At 33.3% G+C, this 21434-nt stretch overlaps 1 protein-coding gene and 1 pseudogene across 3 annotated transcripts; both read left to right on the forward strand.

Annotated features, from left to right (window-relative positions):
* The first annotated feature begins 1173 nt into the window (after window positions 1-1173).
* Window positions 1174-3546, forward strand: LOC115970580 (annotated as a pseudogene).
* A 5073-nt stretch (window positions 3547-8619) lies between these two features.
* On the forward strand, window positions 8620-16521 carry LOC115971375 (ABC transporter B family member 11-like). Of its 3 annotated transcripts, none has more exons than XM_031091257.1 (15): window positions 8620-9010; window positions 9154-9247; window positions 9616-9704; window positions 10322-10717; window positions 10983-11037; window positions 11145-11320; window positions 11443-11664; window positions 11791-12029; window positions 12242-12767; window positions 12869-13142; window positions 13466-14340; window positions 14666-14932; window positions 15063-15326; window positions 15442-15735; window positions 15934-16521. In XM_031091257.1, exons 4-15 carry the CDS (start codon window positions 10391-10393, stop codon window positions 16288-16290), a joined length of 3876 nt encoding a protein of 1291 aa, XP_030947117.1. In that variant the 5' UTR covers window positions 8620-9010; window positions 9154-9247; window positions 9616-9704; window positions 10322-10390; the 3' UTR covers window positions 16291-16521. The 3 variants fall into 3 exon arrangements, with proteins under 3 accessions (XP_030947117.1, XP_030947116.1, XP_030947118.1); XM_031091256.1 differs by having other exon boundaries at window positions 8620-8987; XM_031091258.1 differs by lacking the exon at window positions 9616-9704 and having other exon boundaries at window positions 8620-8987.
* The last annotated feature ends 4913 nt before the right edge of the window (window positions 16522-21434 follow it).

Raw genomic sequence — 21434 nt, forward strand, 5'->3', positions numbered from 1 at the left:
TTACATCTTATTACCTAGAAAGATAGAAACAAAAACCCGAGTATGTCCAATGAGAATAAGAGAGATGCTTGTCGCATTTATGTGAGACACGAATTCAGTTGCACATGTTGGACTTAGGATTGTTGAAGTAGTTAGGCACTCAATTAATACAACATTTAATGAGTCTCTCTCAAGAAAAATGCATGAATACTTAACCCCAAGAAACAACACAATCGGCAAGAGATTATGTCTAAGGAAGCAAGGCTACTAATTAGAATCTCTAAGTCTCTCTCTCCTCATAGCTAGAACTCACTCATCGAAGAAAATTTTTGTAATTAAGTTAAGGGTCATGTTAACGGGTGCTCTTAAGACAATTATTAATAAGGATAATGCTAACGAGCACCTTAAGGGAACTTGTTAAGAATTACTAAAATGCCATTGTATTAATGGCAAGCCACAAAAATCTATGCAATGAATCAGTTTGCTTAGAAGAAAACAAATCTTTAACAATAAACCCAAAATACCCTTCAGCTTTTTCAGTTTTCTCCATTTAATGTCCCATCTACATGTGGTCCCACCCAATCCAAGAAGTCATCCATACGTATACTTGTTAATTTTTCCCTCCATTTCACCTTTTTTTTTCTTTTACTTTTTCCCTCCAAACTACTAAGAAAATACTTGTTAAATTTTCCCTCCATTTCACCTTTTTTTTTTTTTTCTTTTCTTTTACTTTTTCCCCCCAACTTACTATTTCACCTTTTTATCTCCCATTTTCTGCAGTCATTTTCTTTTTCTTTTTTCTTTTTTTTATCATCAGTCTTCTTTTTTCTTACTTTTAAATACGTACTTTAGAAAAATATTGACACACATTGAAGCAAATTAAGAGAGGGGAGGGCTCAAAAAACTTAATCAAAATTAAGAAGGTACTTTCAATTATTCATTTATTTATATTAAAAAAATGATTTTGCTTTATTTATTTATTCTTGTTATATTATTATAGTTCAAATAGATGAGGATTTAAGTTCAAATGGGACTCAACTATGCATTTCAAGGAATTATTTTGACTTGAATGAGCTTCCTAAAGAAGGTAATATTATTTTATTTGAAAAATGGCTATTTATTTTTATTTTTTATATTCAAATGTGGTGTTGATTTTTTTTTTTTTTTTTGAATTCTTGTGACAATATAGCACAAATGGATGAGAATTTTATTGCAAATGAAACTCATCAAAGTGATTCAAGAAATTATATTGAGTTGGATGAGTCTCAAACTTCAAATAATGAAAAAAATAGTGATATTTGTGGAGAGAAAGTTCTTGAAGAATATAATTTTGAGCCTTTTGTTGGTCAATGTTTTCTTAGTGAAGAAGAGGCTTTTATTTTCTATACAACTTATGCAAGACAACATGGTTTTTCTATTCGGAAAGGTCGGTTTGTCACAAAAAATAAAGAAATAGTAAGGCGGGATTTCTTTTGTCATCGAGCAGGTAAACCACTATTAAAAATTGTGGATCCATCTAAGGAGCAAAGAAATAGAGAGTCTTTAAAATGTAGATGCAAAGCTCATCTAAGGATTGCCTTACAAAAGTCATTTGATATTTTTCCACAAGAATGGCATGTCACTAAGTTTATTATAGATCACAATCATGAATTGTTGGCTCCTTCGGAAGTGCAGTTTCTTCCTAGTAATCAAATTATCACTAAAGAAGATGAAGATCGCATTCAATTGTTGAAAGAAGCTAATCTTTTGATTAGACAAATAATGCGTATTATGGAACTTGAGAAAAAAGTGGAACATGGACATCTTCCATTTTTTCAAAAAGATATTCGTAACCTTTTTGAGAAAATGAGAAGGGAGCATGCAACGAGTGATGCCATGAGCCTCTTACAATATTGCAAAGATGCAAAAGAGGAGAATTCAAAGTTTCAATATGCTTTTAAAATAGACGATGAGAGAAAGTTGGAGCATATTTTTTGGGCACCTTATCCTTGTATTGATTGGTACCAAAAATATGGTGATTTAGTTGTTTTTGACACTACTTATAAGGTGAATGCTTATAATATGCCTTTTGGTGTCTTTGTGAGTATCAATAATCATGGAAAGACAATTCTCTTTGGTTGTGCACTTCTTCACAACGAAACAACTAGTACTTTTCAATGGTTAATGAAGGTAAATTTTCAATCTTGTAAAGATTCACAATTATTTTTTAATTTCGATAGTATTTGAATTTTTTTGCATTGTAATAATTTTATGTTTGATTGGCAGACTTTTGTATTATTGATGAAGAAGCCACCCAAGTCTGTTTTGACTAATCAAGATCCATGGACCACAGAGGCAATTTCAAAAGAATTGCCACTCACAAAGCATGCCTCTTGTATATGGCATATTACCGCTAAATTTAGTGGTTGGTTATTCTTCGTAGTCAATATTCGAGTTGGTGCATGGATTTCTACAAGTTATATAAGTTGGACTCATGTGAAGAATTTGAGCACCAATTGCTACAAGTTATTGCAAAATATGACGTGTATGAATAAGCATGTGATTGGATTATACCAAATTAAGCACTTTTGGGTACCATGTTAACTTCGTGGATATTTTTTTGGAGGAATGACAACAACGGGAAGACCTGAAAGCATAAATGCCTTTATCAAACGATTTGTTAGTTCCCACATAAGCTTGATCCAACTTGTTAAACAAGTAAGTTATTATTTACCCTTATAATTTATTTGATTTATGTTTATATTTGTCAATTTTAGTATTTTTTATATTATTTTTTTTAGTTTTGGTGTGTCATTTAAATGCTTATAATTTGTTGTCATTTTTTAATTTTAGATTGACCTTGCCATTGAAGGTGCTGAACAAATATAATCACATGATACAATGTTGGAAACGTTTAGGAGTTCTTCTTTAAGAAGCCTTTCACCATTAGAAGACCAAGCCCATAGTGTGTTGACACCTTATGCTTTCAGATTATTTCAATCGGAGTTTGGGAGTGCTACACTATATTCCGTGCTTCAAGAACATGGTAGTGAATTTGTGTTGCAATATTACAAAGACAAAACTAGTCAAAAACACAAAGTTTTGTGGGATGGTGAAATGACTAATTGTAGTTGCAAACATTTTGAATTTTGGGGTATACTTTGTCGCCACATACTTAGGATATTTCTTCACAAAGATTGCCACCAAATTCCACATATGTATCTGTTATCACGTTGGAGTTGTGAAGCATCACTAAAGGGAAAAGAATTGTTAGTTTTGAATGATGAAGATTTAATGGACAAGGAAACCGATATCAATGGTGATGTTAATGATGTGATTGATGAAGATTGTTTTATTTCTTGTCCTCCAATGTCGAAGACAAAAGGTCGTCCAAAGCAAAAACGAATGAAAGGTGGAAGAGAGTTGGGAAAGCAAAAGAAGTCTTGTAGACTTTGTATGCATATTGGCCATAACATCTCTACATGTCTGGAGAAGAATAGTAGTACTTCCTCAAATTGTGCAAACAAGAAAAAGAAAACAACATCAACAGATATTGGATTGAATCCAGTATTTTGTTTGGAATGTTAGGTGAAAGCTTTTTGAGATTGTGAAAGAAAAATTATGACACATATTTTGTTAATGTTGTCATTTTGTACTACTAAGTTAATTGCACACCACTTGGCTATGAGTCTCTCTTTGTTTACAGTAGTTAACGCATTTGTTTATGGGATTTGTTAAAATTAATATTCCTTGGTAAAAGTTAGAACCTAGGAAAACATGATGAGAAAAATTATAAAACAAGTATGATAACTTATAGAAGTCATAAATGGATAATTTAGTCAAAGACATAAGGCGGTATTTTTTTTTTTTTTTTTTGTCGGAGATAATATATATATATATTTTATATAATTACCTAAGAGGTCCAACTTAGGGTAAAGTCCATCTTTTGCTAAATCATCTCAAAATGTTCTAGGGTGAAAGCTCAATTAGTGTGAAAACACTAATGCTTGTTTAGACCCCCAATTTTAAATCACGGCTTACTTGCTTTTATTCTAACTTAACTAAGTGCAGAATAGGAGTAAAGCATGTGTTATAAACTGGTAACACTACTCTAAGCCATAAGCAACCACATTGAGCAATAAAAGTAAAACTTAAAGAATTGGGAAGAGAGATGCAAATACAAGGTATTACCAAGACGTGTTATTGAAGAGGAAACCGAAGAACTCGGCAAAAAACCTCTCCGTGCAAGTCAAAATTGATCCATTAGTGAATAAATTGGAGTACACAAATATAAAAAAGACCCTCCAAGCCTAATCTACCTAATGTACATGAGCCCTTCAAGCTCTTGCTACCAACAGACTTCTCGGAGTATTGTCTACACTAGTTTTATGATAATGAATGACCAAACATATAAAATGAAGGAAGCCAAGGACCTTTTTTGTATAGTTGATAATTTATGGCACAGTCAAATATTGATAGAAATTAGAAAATAAGATTATCTTAGGAATCAAGTACGGAATTCTCAACACCAGAAATTTCCATATACTTTATTGAGGAAATAGTTAATGTAGGGATGATAGGCCCAATAGTATATATCTATGTATATGTTAGGTCAGGGGCCCAATCCAAGGACATCTAGTAGTCTGAGGATGGATAAACATTGTTATAGGAGTCCACATTAGTGAATGAAGAGATTGGGGGTTGGTCATAAGAGTCTACGAAGGTCGTCTGAGGAGAAATGCCTCCTCGGCTGAGCAAAGTAAAGGTCCAAAGGTATGGTTTGCCATCCAGGGCAACGTTTCGAGAGGTTTCATTGATAAGGATGCACATCATGAGTGTACAAGACAAAGGAGAACTATGAAATATCTAAGGGAAAGCTGCTACCATCACATTGAATGCTTTATAGCTAATTCTTTGGCAACATTAATGTGGAAGTGATACTTGAACAGTAATTTTCAGCCTTACAGCTACTCCTGGAGACTTCAAGAAGTTGCTAATGGGGCAGGGATCAACGTCTAGAACCCAGCCTACACGTGGAGGGTGGAGATGAAAGAATGAAGACTATATAAAAAGAAAGAAAGAATACCCTGAAGAAAGGAGATCAGAGAATTGAGAGAAAAACACTGTAGCAATAAGAACTATGCCTGTAATCAAATTTAAGAGATATATACAAGAATTGATTTCCTCGGATTGTGCCGAGGACGATTTTCTTTAGATAAAACTAGTCTATCTTTACTTTCTTGTCTTCTGAATCCATTATAATTGTTACTCGACTCATTAAAGCTTAGTTTTCTAACTCACTTTCTACAAATTCATTGTATTGGGCTCTTTGGGCCTAGATCCTTTTACCCTTTGGGCTTAGGAGCTAAAACCTGCCCATATAGTTAACATATTAAGCTAATTTAAAGACAAAGTACTGTATAACTTAAATGTAATTTGTGTTTACTCTCTCTATATTTTTAGATTTCACACATAATTGATAATTTCTAGTTTTGGCATGTTCCCTTTGGCCTTTACTAGAAAACTTGTTCCTTGCTAGTATCCACATTACCCAACTGTGATTGACTTCCAATTTTGCTCCAAAGCCTTTGCTTTCCCCTTCTACTCTATATAAATTTGAAATTTATGTTTTGTAATAAATTCGAATTTAGAATAGATATTCTCAATCAAAACTTCTTTTTTCTCATCTTTAAGCAAGTGCACTGAAGTAGACCAAAGTGGACAAAAATGAACCGAATTGGACCAAAAAGAATTGAATAAATCAGAATGGGCCAAAATAGACCAAAGTGGATTAAGTGGACCGAATTCCTACGTTGATGTGGCTTAACAGGAGTATAACAACAATAAATGTTACGTTTAAGCTTTTAGATATTATATAAACATAGATGTTCCTTAAAGGCTTACAAAAGGAAGACACTAGAGAACCTATAAAATCTTTAACCATATATTATGCAAATTAAGATGTTTTTGAATGGATATATGAATTAATACAATGACCAAGCAATTAAGGCTTTACCACCCCCACAATATTGCCAAACTTGCTGTTAGTCTTAAAAGTAGGGGTGTCTAAGTTGACTTGCACCCGGCCAACCCGACCAAACCGCCTGGGCCTAAATTGGAAACTGTCCGACCTGACTCCAACAACGGTTGGTGGTAGGTCTACATGTCTAGAAACCAAATCCGGCTGGTTGGTTGGCGGGTCTTCACATGAAAAACCGAATCTAACCAACCCGACCGAGATCTGCTACTTTCAGACGTAGATTTGACAAGATTCGGTGAGATCTCGGCGAGATCTAGCCAAATATTGACGAGATCCGTCGAGATCCTGCTAGATCTCAATAAGATTTTGTTGAGATCCGACTAGTTCTCACCACCTGTGTTGCTCCATTGGTTTCAATCGAAACCGACGTTGTCCAGCATACCCGAAACTGAACCGAACCGTGTTTTTCGGTAGTCAACAGCGGGTTAGATTTCCCGTCATCCAAAGTGGTCGGATCGGTTCTGGGTTGGGCACAAACCCGATCCGGATGGACTCGTAAATAGGCCTACTTAAAAGACACTTTTATTGTAATAAGTAGGAAACCCCAAAAATCATCTTGGATGCTTGTAAGGTTGATTGCATTTTTGTTGACTCTTTTGCTTGATAAATAAAGTTTCTAGATTATCAAAAAAACCAACCCCCTATAAGTCAACTTGGCTGAGATTGGCCCTGACCAGTGAGTTATCATGTCATTGTGAAGGAGGCTTGCAGAACACTTCAAGTAAATGCATGGTAGCTTCAGGAATCAGATAAAGATTTCTTTATGCGAAAACCCTGACGGCAATGGTTTGACAAAGTCAGTCATGGCTCTGGTTAGTCAGATGTACCGTGGATTTTACTAGTGAGGGAATAGAGATTGAGAATTAAGAAACAAAGGTTGCCCAAGTCACTGAATTAAGTGGCATGTTGATATAGGACCCATTCAGCTAATGGAAAAATGTCCAATCTTTATTTATTTATTTATTTTATTAGCAATGTCTTCGAGTTGAGTAATTAGACTGATTGTTTAAATAATTCAATTTTGAGACAGTTACTAAAGGAACACATCAGACTTCCATTAAAGATCTAGCACTTTTATTTTAATGCCTCAAAAGATATGAGCTAAGATGTAAACGACAGTTCCTGCCTTTTGCTCACTAATTACTTTTTTCCCCCTTCAAATTCAATAATAATTCAATAATAAGTAATTACCTCACCTAACCTAATATTATGATAATATTATTGGAATTTACAAAGGATTTTTTTTTTTTTTTTGGTAAAGATGGGGTGTAAAACCCATGTTTTATACCATCTAATAAGAGATTGCCACATTAGATTTTTACTTAAAACTTAATACATCATACCACATATAATAACATCTCAATAAAACCACAGTTAAGTTAAATTTTCAAATGGGTATTATAATTGATTGAATGTGGTTATACATATTTGAGAGGTAAAATTTGAGTTTTACATTGCGTCCTTATTGAATTTAATCTCTTCATGTACATGCCATTCTTAATTATTTATTAAGAGTTTCTTGAATGTCATTTTAAAAGGGAAAATTTCCTTGACTTTTCCTAAGGTTTTTTTTTTTTAAAATATTTTAGTATACTCATCTTTCCTCTAATTTGGAATAGGAAACTTCATTTTATTTTTTTAAAAAGCAAACAATTTACACTAACCTTTCTTGTATAATTAAAAAGAGATTTTAAAAAATCTTAAATTTCTTATTTTATCCTCCTACTTAAACTATTATCCACACCCCCTATAATAAAAAATTTAAGATTTTTTAAAGCTCTTTTTTTCGGAAATTTCAAAACCTTTTTTCCAGCCATCCAAGGGAGGTCAATGAATATAGTTTACCGTAAAAGAGGTGAGTGTAATTTCAGAAAACCCTAGAAGTGGAATGCAATTTTCCTCATTTTTAAAGGAATTTATAAATATTTCTTTTCTCCACCTAATTGGCATTAGGTATATTAAATTAATATCCCCAATTAATACTCAGTAAAAGTATACCAAAGCAAAGATAGCGAGAACAAATGACAAGGACCGGCCTCAAAAAATAAAAAAATAAAGAGATTAGGACCAAATCAAATCAAAGGCTCTTTGGTAGGTAGTCCTAATCAAAGCTTAAAGAAAACAAATCATAAATTCATGGATTCCATCTAATAGGTCACTTGATGTGCAGGTTATGACTTATGAGCTAAAGCATTAATTGGGGTTTATGGAGTTCTCAATAATTTGTGGGGGTAAAAAAGAAATCCTACGTTTGTAGATAAAGGAATAAAGAAGTAGAAATTGCAGATGCAGATAAATCTTTTGAGAAAAAAAATAAAATAAAATGCTTTACTCTTATCCCTACGAAACTACAAAAGATAAATTATCTTTGCCAATAATGATACCCTTATTCAAAAAAATAATGATAAATAATGTTGACCTTATAAGCCGTCCCATTTTAGCAGTATCCACTCATCAGATTTCTTGTAATAATCTATTTGTCTTATATGACCTGTCATCAATTTACTATGAAATTTCATGAGAAGAAGTAAAAGAAGTGCTAATGTTCATGTCGTGTTTGGTGAAGATCTTCTATCAACTAGTTTCTTTTTTTTTTTCTTTTTTTTTGTTGATAAGTTCAACTAGTTTCATTGATTCACAATAAATAAACATACAATATAGTATATAGTTTTATTCAGTGACAGGCAGTTACCTCCACCAACAAGTAAGCAATAAATTTGATTTTGATTGTAGACGACGAAAGATGTGTGACAGAGAAGCAATGGGAATTTTATTTTGCTCGATAAGCAACTGGCTATGAATTAGTTGACTTTATGTGAAACTTCATCAACTTTGACCAAGTTAATATATAGCTATGGCATCTTATCTTATGATTATTATAATAACATGATGTTTGCACACTAACCTATCAAAAAAGCATATATATTATTGTGCTGCAACAATGGCTCAAACTCAGAGTATCCACAACGTGCATTGAGTTCAGTTTCAGGTACCCTTAATTTTGACTTTTTGGTGAGCAAATCTTTCTATTCTTTTGTTGATTGTTTTTTTGCATTTGGGTTTTGTTCATTTTAACGTTTATGAAGATTTAGTCTTCTTCATTTCATATATGTTGTTGAATGACAATATATATCATTGGAAAATGGCAACTTTAGGCTTCAAGATCAGTTTTTGATTTAGATGGGCGCCATGGGGCTGCAGAGATTTTGATTCTGTCAAGGAATAGTACAAAAGTTTCGTTCCTCTCAGGTAAACTTGTATTGAAATTTCATCTTAAATACATCCCTTGGCATCCTTTGTAGTTATAGTTTTATTAGCAAGGCCTGTTTAGTAGGTATTTCATTAACTTTTTTTTTTTTTTTTTTGCTGAATGGTATTTCATAAACTTGATGATAGTAACTAGTAAGCAGCAAAGAAATCTGCTATGACTTTCACTCCCTATACACATGTAAACACATTTAAGTAATATTCTTTTCAACAACTTTCATATAAAAAATAATAATGATTTTTCAACGAGGCATTGACCAGTATGCATTCTGTATTGCTTTTAGTAAATATCTGTCAGCTTCTATTTTGTAATTTTGAGAAAATATCAAACATTTATATTTTTGTATCAGGATCTCTTTTGCAATCTTTGCTACCAAATACTCGGCATAGAGCTCATGGTGCAGTACTGATTTCGGATAACATGCTTAATTGTTATTTGGTAAGGTTGATGGGAATTTTGATAATCAAATTTCTTAATTGGTTTTAACAAAGGATGGATTTTACATATCAGAACACTCTAAATTTGCACCTTCCGTCAATAATTTGGCTAGATTGTCTTGTTGTAAATTGATCTAGACGTGATAAATTTGTACCTTAACAATGGCCTTGATAGACATATCACTATATCCGCCATCTATTCATTTACTTCTCTCTGGTATGTTTCTTCTTATAATTGACTTTCAAAAAGAAAAGAAAAGGAAATCCATACATTTAGCTACTTAATTTCTTTTGCCAGCTCCTTTGTTGGGAACTGCATTAAGTTCTAGTTGAAGATGAATGCTGAAATATGGAATGAATTTCCGAGTTATTTATATGTAAAATTTGTCAATTCTCTAGTCTATTATAGTAAGAATTTTCCTGGTCAATCATCTTTCACATGTTCATCTTTTAGCTGCTTGTAGATTTATAATTCCTGATACTATGAGAGCCAATTTATCATTAATAATCATTTTGTTAGTCCCTGATTTTATCTAGTATCTTTTGAAACTGACCACTGGTTCAACTTTGACTGCTTGGCTTGTAGGCTGCTAACTTTACCTCCATTTTATGGTGCAGGTGCTATTTAGTTCTAAATATTCCAAGTAAGGTAGCTGACAATTGGACCAGCATATTGGAGTTGGTAAAATGGAGGCAAGGACAGTGGGGAATGGAAATACAAATATGCATGACGATGCTGCATTAAAAAACAATGTAGAAGCAGAGAAAATCCCTTCCATGATTAATGATCAAGAAGATTCGGATAAGAATGGAGAGAAGAAAACCAACACTGTTTCGTTTCTCAAGCTGTTCTCATTTGCAGATTCCACTGATGTTCTCTTGATGATCATTGGCACAATAGGTGCCATTGGGAATGGGCTAGGTATGCCTCTTATGACAATACTCTTTGGGGAATTGATTAATGTTTTGGGAAGTAATCAGCATAACAAAGACGTAGTTCGTGAAGTTTCCAAGGTAAAAATATGCTCCAAAAGCTTAATTTATGATGCCAATCTCAATATTTATCACTAGAAAGTGTTGTTGAACATTTGGTTTTATTCTTAACTTATTTTTGACATAAAAATTAAAAAGTCCGATCTAAATTCTATTAATGTTATTATCTAGTTCTTCAATTGAAAATTTATCTTGATTTTAAAGATGTATGTGAACCCTTCCTTTTCCCTTTCTGATATGCTATTATTGATATGAAGGTGACATTTAGTTTCCTAAAATGTTTTAGGTTTGTGTAAAATTTCTCTACATGGCAGCAGGGATAGGTTTTGCAGGATTCCTCCGTAAGTACATTCCATGATCAAAATCACTACAGATTTTTAATGAATAAAAGAAAACCTTTCATCCATCAGGCATTGAGAAATGATAAACTTGTCTTCGTTCTTGTTAGAGGTGGCTTGTTGGATGGTCACCGGGGAGCGACAGGCTGCACGAATAAGGGGTTTGTATTTGAAGACAATTTTGAGACAAGATGTTGCTTTCTTTGATATGGAAACAAACACTGGAGAGGTTGTTGGGAGAATGTCAGGTGACACTGTTCTCATACAAGATGCCATGGGTGAGAAGGTACTACATTGTAGCGTCAACAACATTAAAATTCACAACTGGCCAAAAGTCAGCCTGAGTTATATTCATATTATGCATCTAAATGTGTTCTTGGCGATAAAAGAGCATGTTTGCTTGTACAGGTTGGGAAATTTCTGCAGCTAGTATCAACATTCATTGGGGGCTTTTTCGTAGCATTTTTCAAAGGGTGGCTTCTTACCCTTGTCCTGTTATCCTCAATTCCTCTTCTTGTGGCATCTGGTGGTCTTATGTCCATCCTCATATCCAAGACAGCATCCCGTGGACAAAGTGCTTATGCAAATGCAGCAAATGTAGTTGAACAAACAATTGGCTCAATAAGAACAGTATGTCATGTTGTCAAACTATCTGCATGCCCGAGAGAACTTCTAATTTTGTTCTCAGTACAATGTGTTTTGCACTTCCGGTTTTTCTAGCAAATGTATGATATCCACCATTTGGTTCTTTTCTAGGTTGCATCATTTACTGGGGAGAAGCAAGCTATAAATAATTACAAAAAGTACCTTACAACCGCTTACAAATCTGGTGTTCACGAAGGTTTGGCATCTGGATTAGGTTTCGCCACTGTTATGTTAGTCATGTTCAGCAGCTATGGTTTGGCTATATGGTATGGATCAAAATTGATACTGAACAAAGGATACAGTGGGGGTGATGTGCTGAACGTGATTATGGCTGTATTGACTGGATCTATGTAAGCTACAGTTTGAAATTGTTTAGCTTCCAATTGTATGTAAACATGCTAATAAAGACATAATTCCTACATCATGAGGAAAATTTCTTCTGTTTGTTCCCTAGTTAAGTAGGAAACATGACACACATAAACTTATGTAAAAATGTATCAGTAACGTCTTTGGCTTATTCTTTATTTATTTCATTCATTTTGCTATTATGTGGATGTTTCAGGTCCTTAGGCCAGGCATCTCCCTGCATTAGTGCCTTTGGTGCTGGTAAAGCTGCAGCTTATAAGATGTTTGAGACTATCGAGAGGAGGCCAGAGATAGATGCTTATAACCCAAAGGGAAAATTTTTGGATGACATTCATGGAGATATAGAGTTGAGAGATATTTATTTCTGTTATCCAGCTAGACCAGATGAGCCAATATTCAGTGGATTCTCTCTTTATATCCCTAGTGGCACAACTACAGCTTTGGTTGGACAAAGTGGAAGTGGAAAATCAACAGTGATTAGTCTAATTGAGAGATTCTACGACCCACTGGCTGGTGAAGTTCTCATAGATGGCATTAATTTGAAAGACCTCCAACTTAAATGGATAAGGGAGAAAATTGGTCTTGTTAGCCAAGAACCTGTCTTGTTTTCATGCAGCATTAAAGATAATATTGCATATGGAAAAGATGGCGCAACGTATGAAGAGATCAAAACTGCATCTGAACTTGCAAATGCTTTTAAATTTATTGATAAATTGCCTCAGGTTCTGTCTTATCCTCCATTTATTGGAATATAAGAGGCTATTTTCTCCTTTATCACCACAGAAATTGTTAATTTACTTTCTAATTTGAATTTGACTTCCAGGGACTAGATACTCAGGTTGGTGAGCACGGAACACAACTTTCTGGTGGTCAGAAGCAGAGAGTTGCCATTGCAAGAGCAATTCTGAAAGACCCAAGAATCTTACTTCTCGATGAAGCTACAAGTGCACTTGATGCAGAGTCTGAAAGGGTAGTGCAGGAGGCATTGGACAGGATTATGATCAACCGGACAACCATCATTGTTGCCCACCGTTTGAGCACGGTGAGGAATGCTGATACAATTGCAGTCATTCACAGGGGGAAGATGGTTGAGAAAGGTATCTTACAGTATAGCCATCTGACTCTTTTCTTCATTAGCCTAAATCTTTTATCTTTGCAAATTGTCCCACATTATGTGAACAGTTAAATCAGTAATTTTCATAAACATATTCACCATTGTGCATTATTTCAGCAACTATTCGATTTACGAGTATATATTTGGGATGTCAAATGAAAGTTACAATTTGCACAAGGAAAAAGATATTGCCACTCAAATTTGTCTTGAAATCTTCCGATTGAATTTCTGATCAACTCTCAAACCTCGGATTACTCCAGAATGGGAGATGCATATCATCTAAAAATTTATTTGTCAATCTATCAGGCTCACACTCAGAACTAGTCAAGGATCCTAATGGAGCTTACTCTCAGCTTATACACTTGCAAGAAGTAAATAATAATTCAGAACAAGGTGCAGATGATCAAAACAGATCAGAAATTTCTACTGAATCTTTTAGACAGTCAAGTCTTAGGAATAGTCAAAGAATGTCATTCCTACGAAGCTTAAGTCGGGCATCTTCAGCAGGAAGTGGCCGCCGTTCTTTCTCAGTCACAGCATTTGGTTTGCCAACAGAAATTACCGTTCCTGATGGAGGACTGGCAGAAATAGAAGAAAACTACCCCAAGGTTCCAATCAGCCGCATTGCTTACCTTAACAAGCCAGAGATTCCAATACTTCTTCTTGGGACTATAGCTGCAGTTATCAACGGCGTGATACTTCCTATATTTGGTATACTGCTTGCCAGGGTGATCAACGCATTTTATGAACCACCTCATAAACTGAAAAAGGATTCAAGTTTTTGGTCACTAATGTTTGTGGCCCTTGGTGTGGTATCATTTCTGGCAATTCCAGCAAGAGGATACCTCTTCGCCGTGGCTGGGTGTAAGTTAATAGCACGTATTAGATTGATGTGTTTTGAGAAGTTGGTTCACATGGAGATTGGTTGGTTTGATGAGCCTGTGCACTCGAGTGGCTCAATTGGTGCTAGGCTCTCAGGGGATGCAGCAACAGTGCGTGCCCTTGTTGGAGATGCGCTTGGTCAGATGGTTCATGTTATCGCTGCAGCAGCTGCAGGTTTGGTCATTGCATTTCTTGCAAGCTGGCAGTTGGCATTTATTATCCTTGCATTGATTCCTCTCATCGGAGTCAATGGATACATTCAAATAAAGTTCATGAAAGGATTCAGTGCAGATGCAAAGGTCTGCCCTAAAACTAATGACCCCATGTTTTTTCCTCTTCTGCTCTAAAACAATACATTATGATTGTCGTGGGAAAAGGAAGTAAAATTCTATTCTTTATTGGAAAAAATGGACGCAACCATTTAAACATACCTGGAGCCTGTTTGGTAAAACATACAACAGTTTTCTGTGTTTCAAAAACACAGAGAACAACTTGCTCACTTGAGAGTTTTTAGTTTAAAAACTCTGAGCTGCCACTTTAAACACGACTAACTAATTTCACAAGTTATTTGGTTTCATAAAATTATTCATTACTTGTAGTTGATGTAAATCTATGTGGTTGCAGTTGAAGTATGAGGAAGCAAGCCAAGTTGCTAATGATGCAGTTGGAAGTATAAGAACAGTTGCTTCTTTCTGTGCTGAAGACAAGGTGATGGAGCTATACAGAAGCAAATGTGAAGGCCCAAGGAAGGCAGGGATAAGGCAAGGCTTGATCACTGGAATTGGATTTGGGACTTCTTTTGGCTTGTTGTTTCTTGTCTATGCTACAAGTTTCTATGCAGGAGCTCGTCTCGTTCAGGCTGGGAAAGCAACATTCTCAGATGTTTTTCAAGTAAACATTCCTCCTATATAACTATATTTGACAAGCTTTTCAAAAGTTCTGTATACTAACTAACAGAATATTTTAACAAGATTGTTTCACACCAAAATACCTTTTCTCAAGATGGATATTTGGCTTGCAGGTTTTCTTTGCTTTGACCATGGCAGCTATGGGAATTACACAAACAAGCAACTTAGGTCCAGATACTGGCAAAGCCAAGAATGCTTCTGGTTCCATATTTGCAATAGTAGATCGGCAGTCAAAGATAGACCCAAGTAATGAGTCTGGGATGACATTGGAGAATGTGAAAGGAGAAATTGAGCTTTGTCATGTAAGCTTCAAATATCCTTGTAGGCCAGATATTCAGATTTTTCGAGATCTTAGCTTGACAATTCGTTCTGGCAAGGTAAAGCTGCACCATTTATTTCTAGCAACTAGCACAAGATGTAATCACAAAAGTTGTTCTTGCTTATCATTATTCCTAATCATATTGGTATGCAATATTTTACTTTTTTTTTCAGACAATTGCTCTGGTTGGAGAAAGTGGGAGTGGGAAATCCACAGTAATAGCATTATTGCAAAGGTTTTATGATCCCGATTCTGGTCATATTACACTTGATGGAGTTGAAATTCAGGAATTTCAAGTGAAGTGGTTGAGGCAACAGATGGGTCTTGTGAGTCAAGAACCAGTTTTATTTAATGAAACTATTCGAGCCAATATTGCATATGGAAAGGGAGGAAATGCAACTGAGGCAGATATCATAGCTGCAGCGGAGTTAGCAAATGCTCATAGGTTCATTAGTGGCTTACAACAGGTTAGATCAAAGCAAATCATTTCCCCATATTTGTTTCATTATCATTTCTAATGTTACAGGTAATTAAGTTAATTAACAAACTATATAATTGAAGAAAATAACATCACTTTGACTTCTACAACGGTTGGTAGTTAATTTTAATGTACAAATAGTAGACTATAATTTATTTTTCTATCATTCTTACAATACAAAATGCAGGGTTATGATACAATAGTAGGAGAACGTGGAGTTCAATTGTCTGGTGGACAAAAGCAACGGGTAGCCATTGCACGTGCTATGATTAAAAGTCCAAAGATATTACTACTAGATGAAGCTACTAGTGCACTAGATGCTGAGTCTGAGAAGGTGGTCCAAGATGCATTAGATCGTGTTATGGTTAACCGAACTACAGTTGTGGTGGCACATCGATTATCCACAATCAGGAATGCAGATGTAATCGCAGTGGTTAAAAATGGAGTTATTGTAGAGAAAGGAAAGCATGACAATTTGATTAGAATCAAGGATGGCTTCTATGCCTCCTTGGTGGCGCTGCATACAAGTGCTTCAACTACTTGAGCTCTAAGTAAATTTTATTTTTTTACGTTGATTTTACTTTTTCAAATAGATGAAATACATAAATGTATGTTGTTTTTTCTTCTTTTAAATTCATAGTTTGATTTATTTATGCTTTTCTTCATAAATAATTTATCCATATTTGTAATATCAAATGTTAGAACTTTGAAGTGTAATGTATTTGTGGTGGATGAATAAGAAAGAGCAGAGGATGAAAAAATTTCCTTATGATAATGCTAGGGGACAAAGTATGCTTTTCCACGTATCTCATTGTATTTTCTATAATTTCTTTGAATTTCAAAATAAATGCAGTGACTATATATAGAGTTACTTATGGTTTCATCTAGACCAAAAGTTTGGTGTATAAAGTCAATGACTAAACTAGTTGAGTAAGGAAGAAAGAAAGAATATCAATATCTTAGATTCTTAATAACAAAATTGGGTTTTATTTTCAGAATTGCAAAGATCTTAGAACCAATTTGCATGTTTTAATAACAAAATTATGAAGGAAAAATAATTAAATATTTAATTACATGCACCATGCACCAAACCTATGCTAATTTATCCCTTCGTCCACTTGAAGAAATTCAAAGTTACTTAAAAGCTATGGCCTATGGGACCCGACTTTTATTAATACTAGTCGCACACTCGCGCATTGCGAGTGATAATTTTTTTAAAGTTATCTTATAAATATATAAATATATTATTATTATTATTATTATTATTTTTTTTTTTTTACTTTTGTCTATGTAACTTGTAGGGTCTCGATTTACAGTCCAAGCCCAAAACATATGAGATGTTGGCCCAATGAGCTCAATATAATAAATTTGTAGAGAGTGGGTTGAAGAACTAGGCCCTAATGAATTGAACAACGGATAGATTTAATTTGAACGACTGTAAAACATAACCAAGAGACTTGATCTTAATATATTTTTAGTCCGAGGAGGTCGTTCTTCTATAAATTAATCACAATTAGATATAAAGATAATTTAGATTGCTACAGTCTTTTCTTTCCTCTTTTTTCCGATCTCCTCTTCATGAAGAGTCTTTCACAATATATATCTTCCTTTGGACCATCTTCATCCTACACCTGTTGATCATCCGAGCCCTTACTTAAGTACTTGTCCCATTAGATACTCTCTCTGGTTTTCTGTGAGTTGTGGTAGCCAAGGCAGTACTGTTCAGAGGTTTTCTTCACATAAATACGACCAGAAAAGTAGTTGTAGTGCATTTAATGCGGTGGTGGCAACTACTGTGACTTAAATAATGCTTCCAAGTGCAGGATTGTCGTGAAGTAATAACTCGGAAAGTTCGAGGTAGAATCCACAGGGAAAAGGGAATTGATTAGCAAACCACAAGAGAATAAAACTAAAAAAATAAAGTTTAACTAAAGAGATTTTTGGTAGTTTGGTAAAGGTAATTTAAATTGATTGAAAATAACAATATGTTAAGGTGCTAAGGTTTAGGGATCCACACACAACACATCTATTGATAGTCTTAACAATATTTATTTTACAACTCAACTAAAATTCATACGAATGATGATTTTAGTTGGATGATTTAACAATAAAAACTCAAGAATTAATTGTCTAAGGTTGTTTCATGCAATTGATTGATTTTTGGCAAAACAAAACTAGTAAATTAGTTCGCAGGGAATACTAAGCATTTAATGTGCCTGGAGTCTATGATAAATTAAAGAATTATACAGAACTAAACACTTTTCTAGATGAGTAAAACAATCAAGAACATAAAAACATAAGCATTAAAACCAAAAAATAATTGTTAAGAACATATCAATAAACGGTTGGGTTTCACCCATTGCCTTAGCAAGGCTTCTAGCAAGCCATAACACATATAAAACTCTAAAAACTGTAAAGAAACTTTAAGAAAACCTAAATTATGTTCTACAGTAGCTCTCCTCTGAATTTTGCCCTAAAGAGCCTTTAAATAGGTCAAGGAATCTTATTACAAGCTGAATTCCCGTTTGGAGAAAATCCCAGGTTTTTAGGCTTCACTTAACCGACGTTTTTGGCCCATTTAACTTCAGAATTTGGACTTTTCGTAAACTACAAAGTTGTATTCCTTCAAGTTATCTTTCCAGCCTAACTTAAATCATCTCGATTGGAGATCTACACCAAAAGTTATGCTCCAAATACTAACTGGTGCACAGGCTGGAATCCTAATCCGAATTGGACTTGGATTAGGTGCAAATTTCCTTTGATTCCTTGCTCCAATTGGACTTGAATTTAATTGGGTTGGCCTTCTTTGACTTCATCATGGCCTTTGTAAAATTAAAATCCATTATCTTTCTTCTTTGCACAAATCCACTTATTTATTTCATTATCCTACAAAAGACAAATTCACGCATTAAAATTCAATTAAGCACAAAGTTAATTATTTAGCATTATTCCAAAACCAATTATAAAATGCATGAACTAACTCAAAATAAGTATGATAATACTTTCTAATAATGATACAAATATACAAAATTAAGCTATTATCAGCAGCTTTCCCTTAGATATTTTTAGGTTTCCTTCCTTCTCGTATGTTCATGAGGCATGTCCTTATCATTAGAGCTTCTTGGAGGATCACTCTAATTGCTGGAGTACATACTTTGAACTATATTCATCATGTCCGAGGAGGAGTTCCTCCTCAAACAATCCTTTCATTTGTTCCCTACTTGTGAGACTTTAACTAGGAACATCTAATAATTATTAGCTCCTCCTCGGACTTATCAATGTCCTCGGACAAAGCCCAAGGCCCAATATGCAATCTTGGACCCTCACCCCTACATAACTTATGTAAAATTCTTATATGGTAAAATTATCCAAATCATGTTATGTAATATAATAATATTATATTCTTTATAATGCAATAGGATAACATTTAACAATCAAAGAGAACAAAAAGAAAAAAACTTAAAACACAAAACTAAATTGCATCAACTCAAAGTAGAGTTCTTAAGAATACAAAAAATTAATAACCTAAAGCAGAGATGTAAGAAAAATAAATAAAAAAATCCACCAAAAAATTGAGAGAGAAATAACATTTTTTGTGAGGAAAAATTATGCATAGAAATATAGAATAGAAAAGATAATGAAAATTTTATAATAAGAAGATAAGAATAATAAGAAAATAAATGAAGATAAAGGGAAAGATAAAGAGTGATATTAAGGTGGACGGTAGTGGGAAGATGAAAATGTGAAAGGAATGAGAAATGTTGAAGAAAGTGTAAATGTTAAAAAAATAGGTGTGATTTTGTAAGGAAATTTTTATTTATTTGTATTTAATTAAAACATTATATGTTTACAGTTTTAAAAATTAAAAAAAAATGAGAAAATATTAATAATTTAATGATATGGAGGATATGGTTGAATTTAAATGGTCACTTGTAGTAGTACTATTGATGTTAGCTTGAATATATATATAAATATATATATTTTTTTGCAACATGAAAAATGATAAACCCTATCCATATAACTAAATTAAAGTTACTTTATGATGTTGAGTTAACAAAACAAATTGGTGGTTACCAAAAAGCTAAGGTTATGTTTGGTAACAGTTTTTGTTTTCTATTTTCAAAAACTTGTTTTGGGGAATATAAAGAAAAAAAAATTTCTTGTATTTTTGAAATCAAAAACAGGTTTGGTTAGTTGAAATTTAAAAAAAAAAAAAATTAGTTTTTTGAAGAAAAAAATAGAAAATACTAAAATATGTTGTTACTAGGATTTGAATTCTAATGCCAACTCATTAAATGAGACATATTCTTTAAGTTAAATGCATATTTTTATTGATTTTTGAAAATTAGAAACTGAAAACAGCATTTTGCATATTTTTAGTTTCCTTCACAAATTGAGTTTTGAGAACAGTTTTTTTTTTTTTTCTCTATCTATTTTGGGTTGCCAAACAAGTTTTTTAGTCTCAAAAATAGAAAATTGTTTTTAAAAACAGATAATAAAGGGAAAAAATAGTTACCAAATATATGCTAAACTTTTTTTTTTTTTTTTTAAAGAATAAACCTAAAATCTAAACATGAATTGTCTTGTTTTATTGCTTGTCATTTGGGTGAAATTGAAGCCTCGCATAAATTAATGAAGCCTCATTAGACCTATTAACCATTATAGCTCTAAAGAATACCAATAATAAAAACATAGCGTAAATCAGTACTTATCCTTTGCAAGTCAAAAGGTTACACATACAATGTAACATACATCATTACCGAACAATGTTTCAACTCATCACATAGCAAAGTAATCATGCAAATGAACTTTGAAATATCCATTTGGTGTTATGATCGATGGTATGTAGCTTTGAGGAAAAAAAATATGTAGTTGTGGTAAATTAAACAACAATACTATTCAACTACTTAGATTTATCACTATATGAGGAGAACATGAATGCATTATGACCCCTTTGTTCCTTATGTTATTGTTGATTTTTAATTCAAATAATTTAGATGGCCTAATTAGTAGGGTATATGTTCCACAAACTTTCAAAAGATTAGAAACATTAGTTAGATATACAGACCAAACATTAGTTTCTCTCACACTATTTTTAAGGAACAATATATAACTTAGAGGAGTCAATCCCTATAAGGCAAATTATTGTATAAATTATTATTATTTTTTTTTTTTCATATTAACTACTCAATAGAATCCATCGCCCATACAAAATTTAAACGGTTGGAATTAAGAAGAAATAGATTTCTAAATATATAAATAGAATAGTTTTTGTTAGAAGTTAATCACTGCACACGAGGAGAGAGAAAAAAATCAAATGAAAAGATAACGTATCAAGTTTAAAAGGAATTTCATAGAACAAATGTCATGTTATACAAAAATAAAATATGTAGAACAACTAAATAGGTGAATTCAAAGCAACCCAAACTAAGAATTTAAAGAAAAACACATGTAATAAAATTAAAAATTAAAGAGAGAAAAAAACTTAAATCACAAAACTAAATCGCATCAGCTCAATATAAAGTTCTAAAAAACACAACAATTATCAACTTAAAGCAGAGATGCCCAAAAAGTTGAGAGAGAGAGAGGGAGAGAGAGAGAGAGAGAAACTTTTTTTTTTTTTCTATGAGGGAAAAGTATGTAAAGAATGGAAGATAGAATGATAAATTTATAGTAAGAGTGTGTGAA

This window comes from Quercus lobata, chromosome 12 (genome assembly GCF_001633185.2).
Source record: "Quercus lobata isolate SW786 chromosome 12, ValleyOak3.0 Primary Assembly, whole genome shotgun sequence".
Taxonomy (NCBI): Eukaryota; Viridiplantae; Streptophyta; class Magnoliopsida; order Fagales; family Fagaceae; genus Quercus; species Quercus lobata.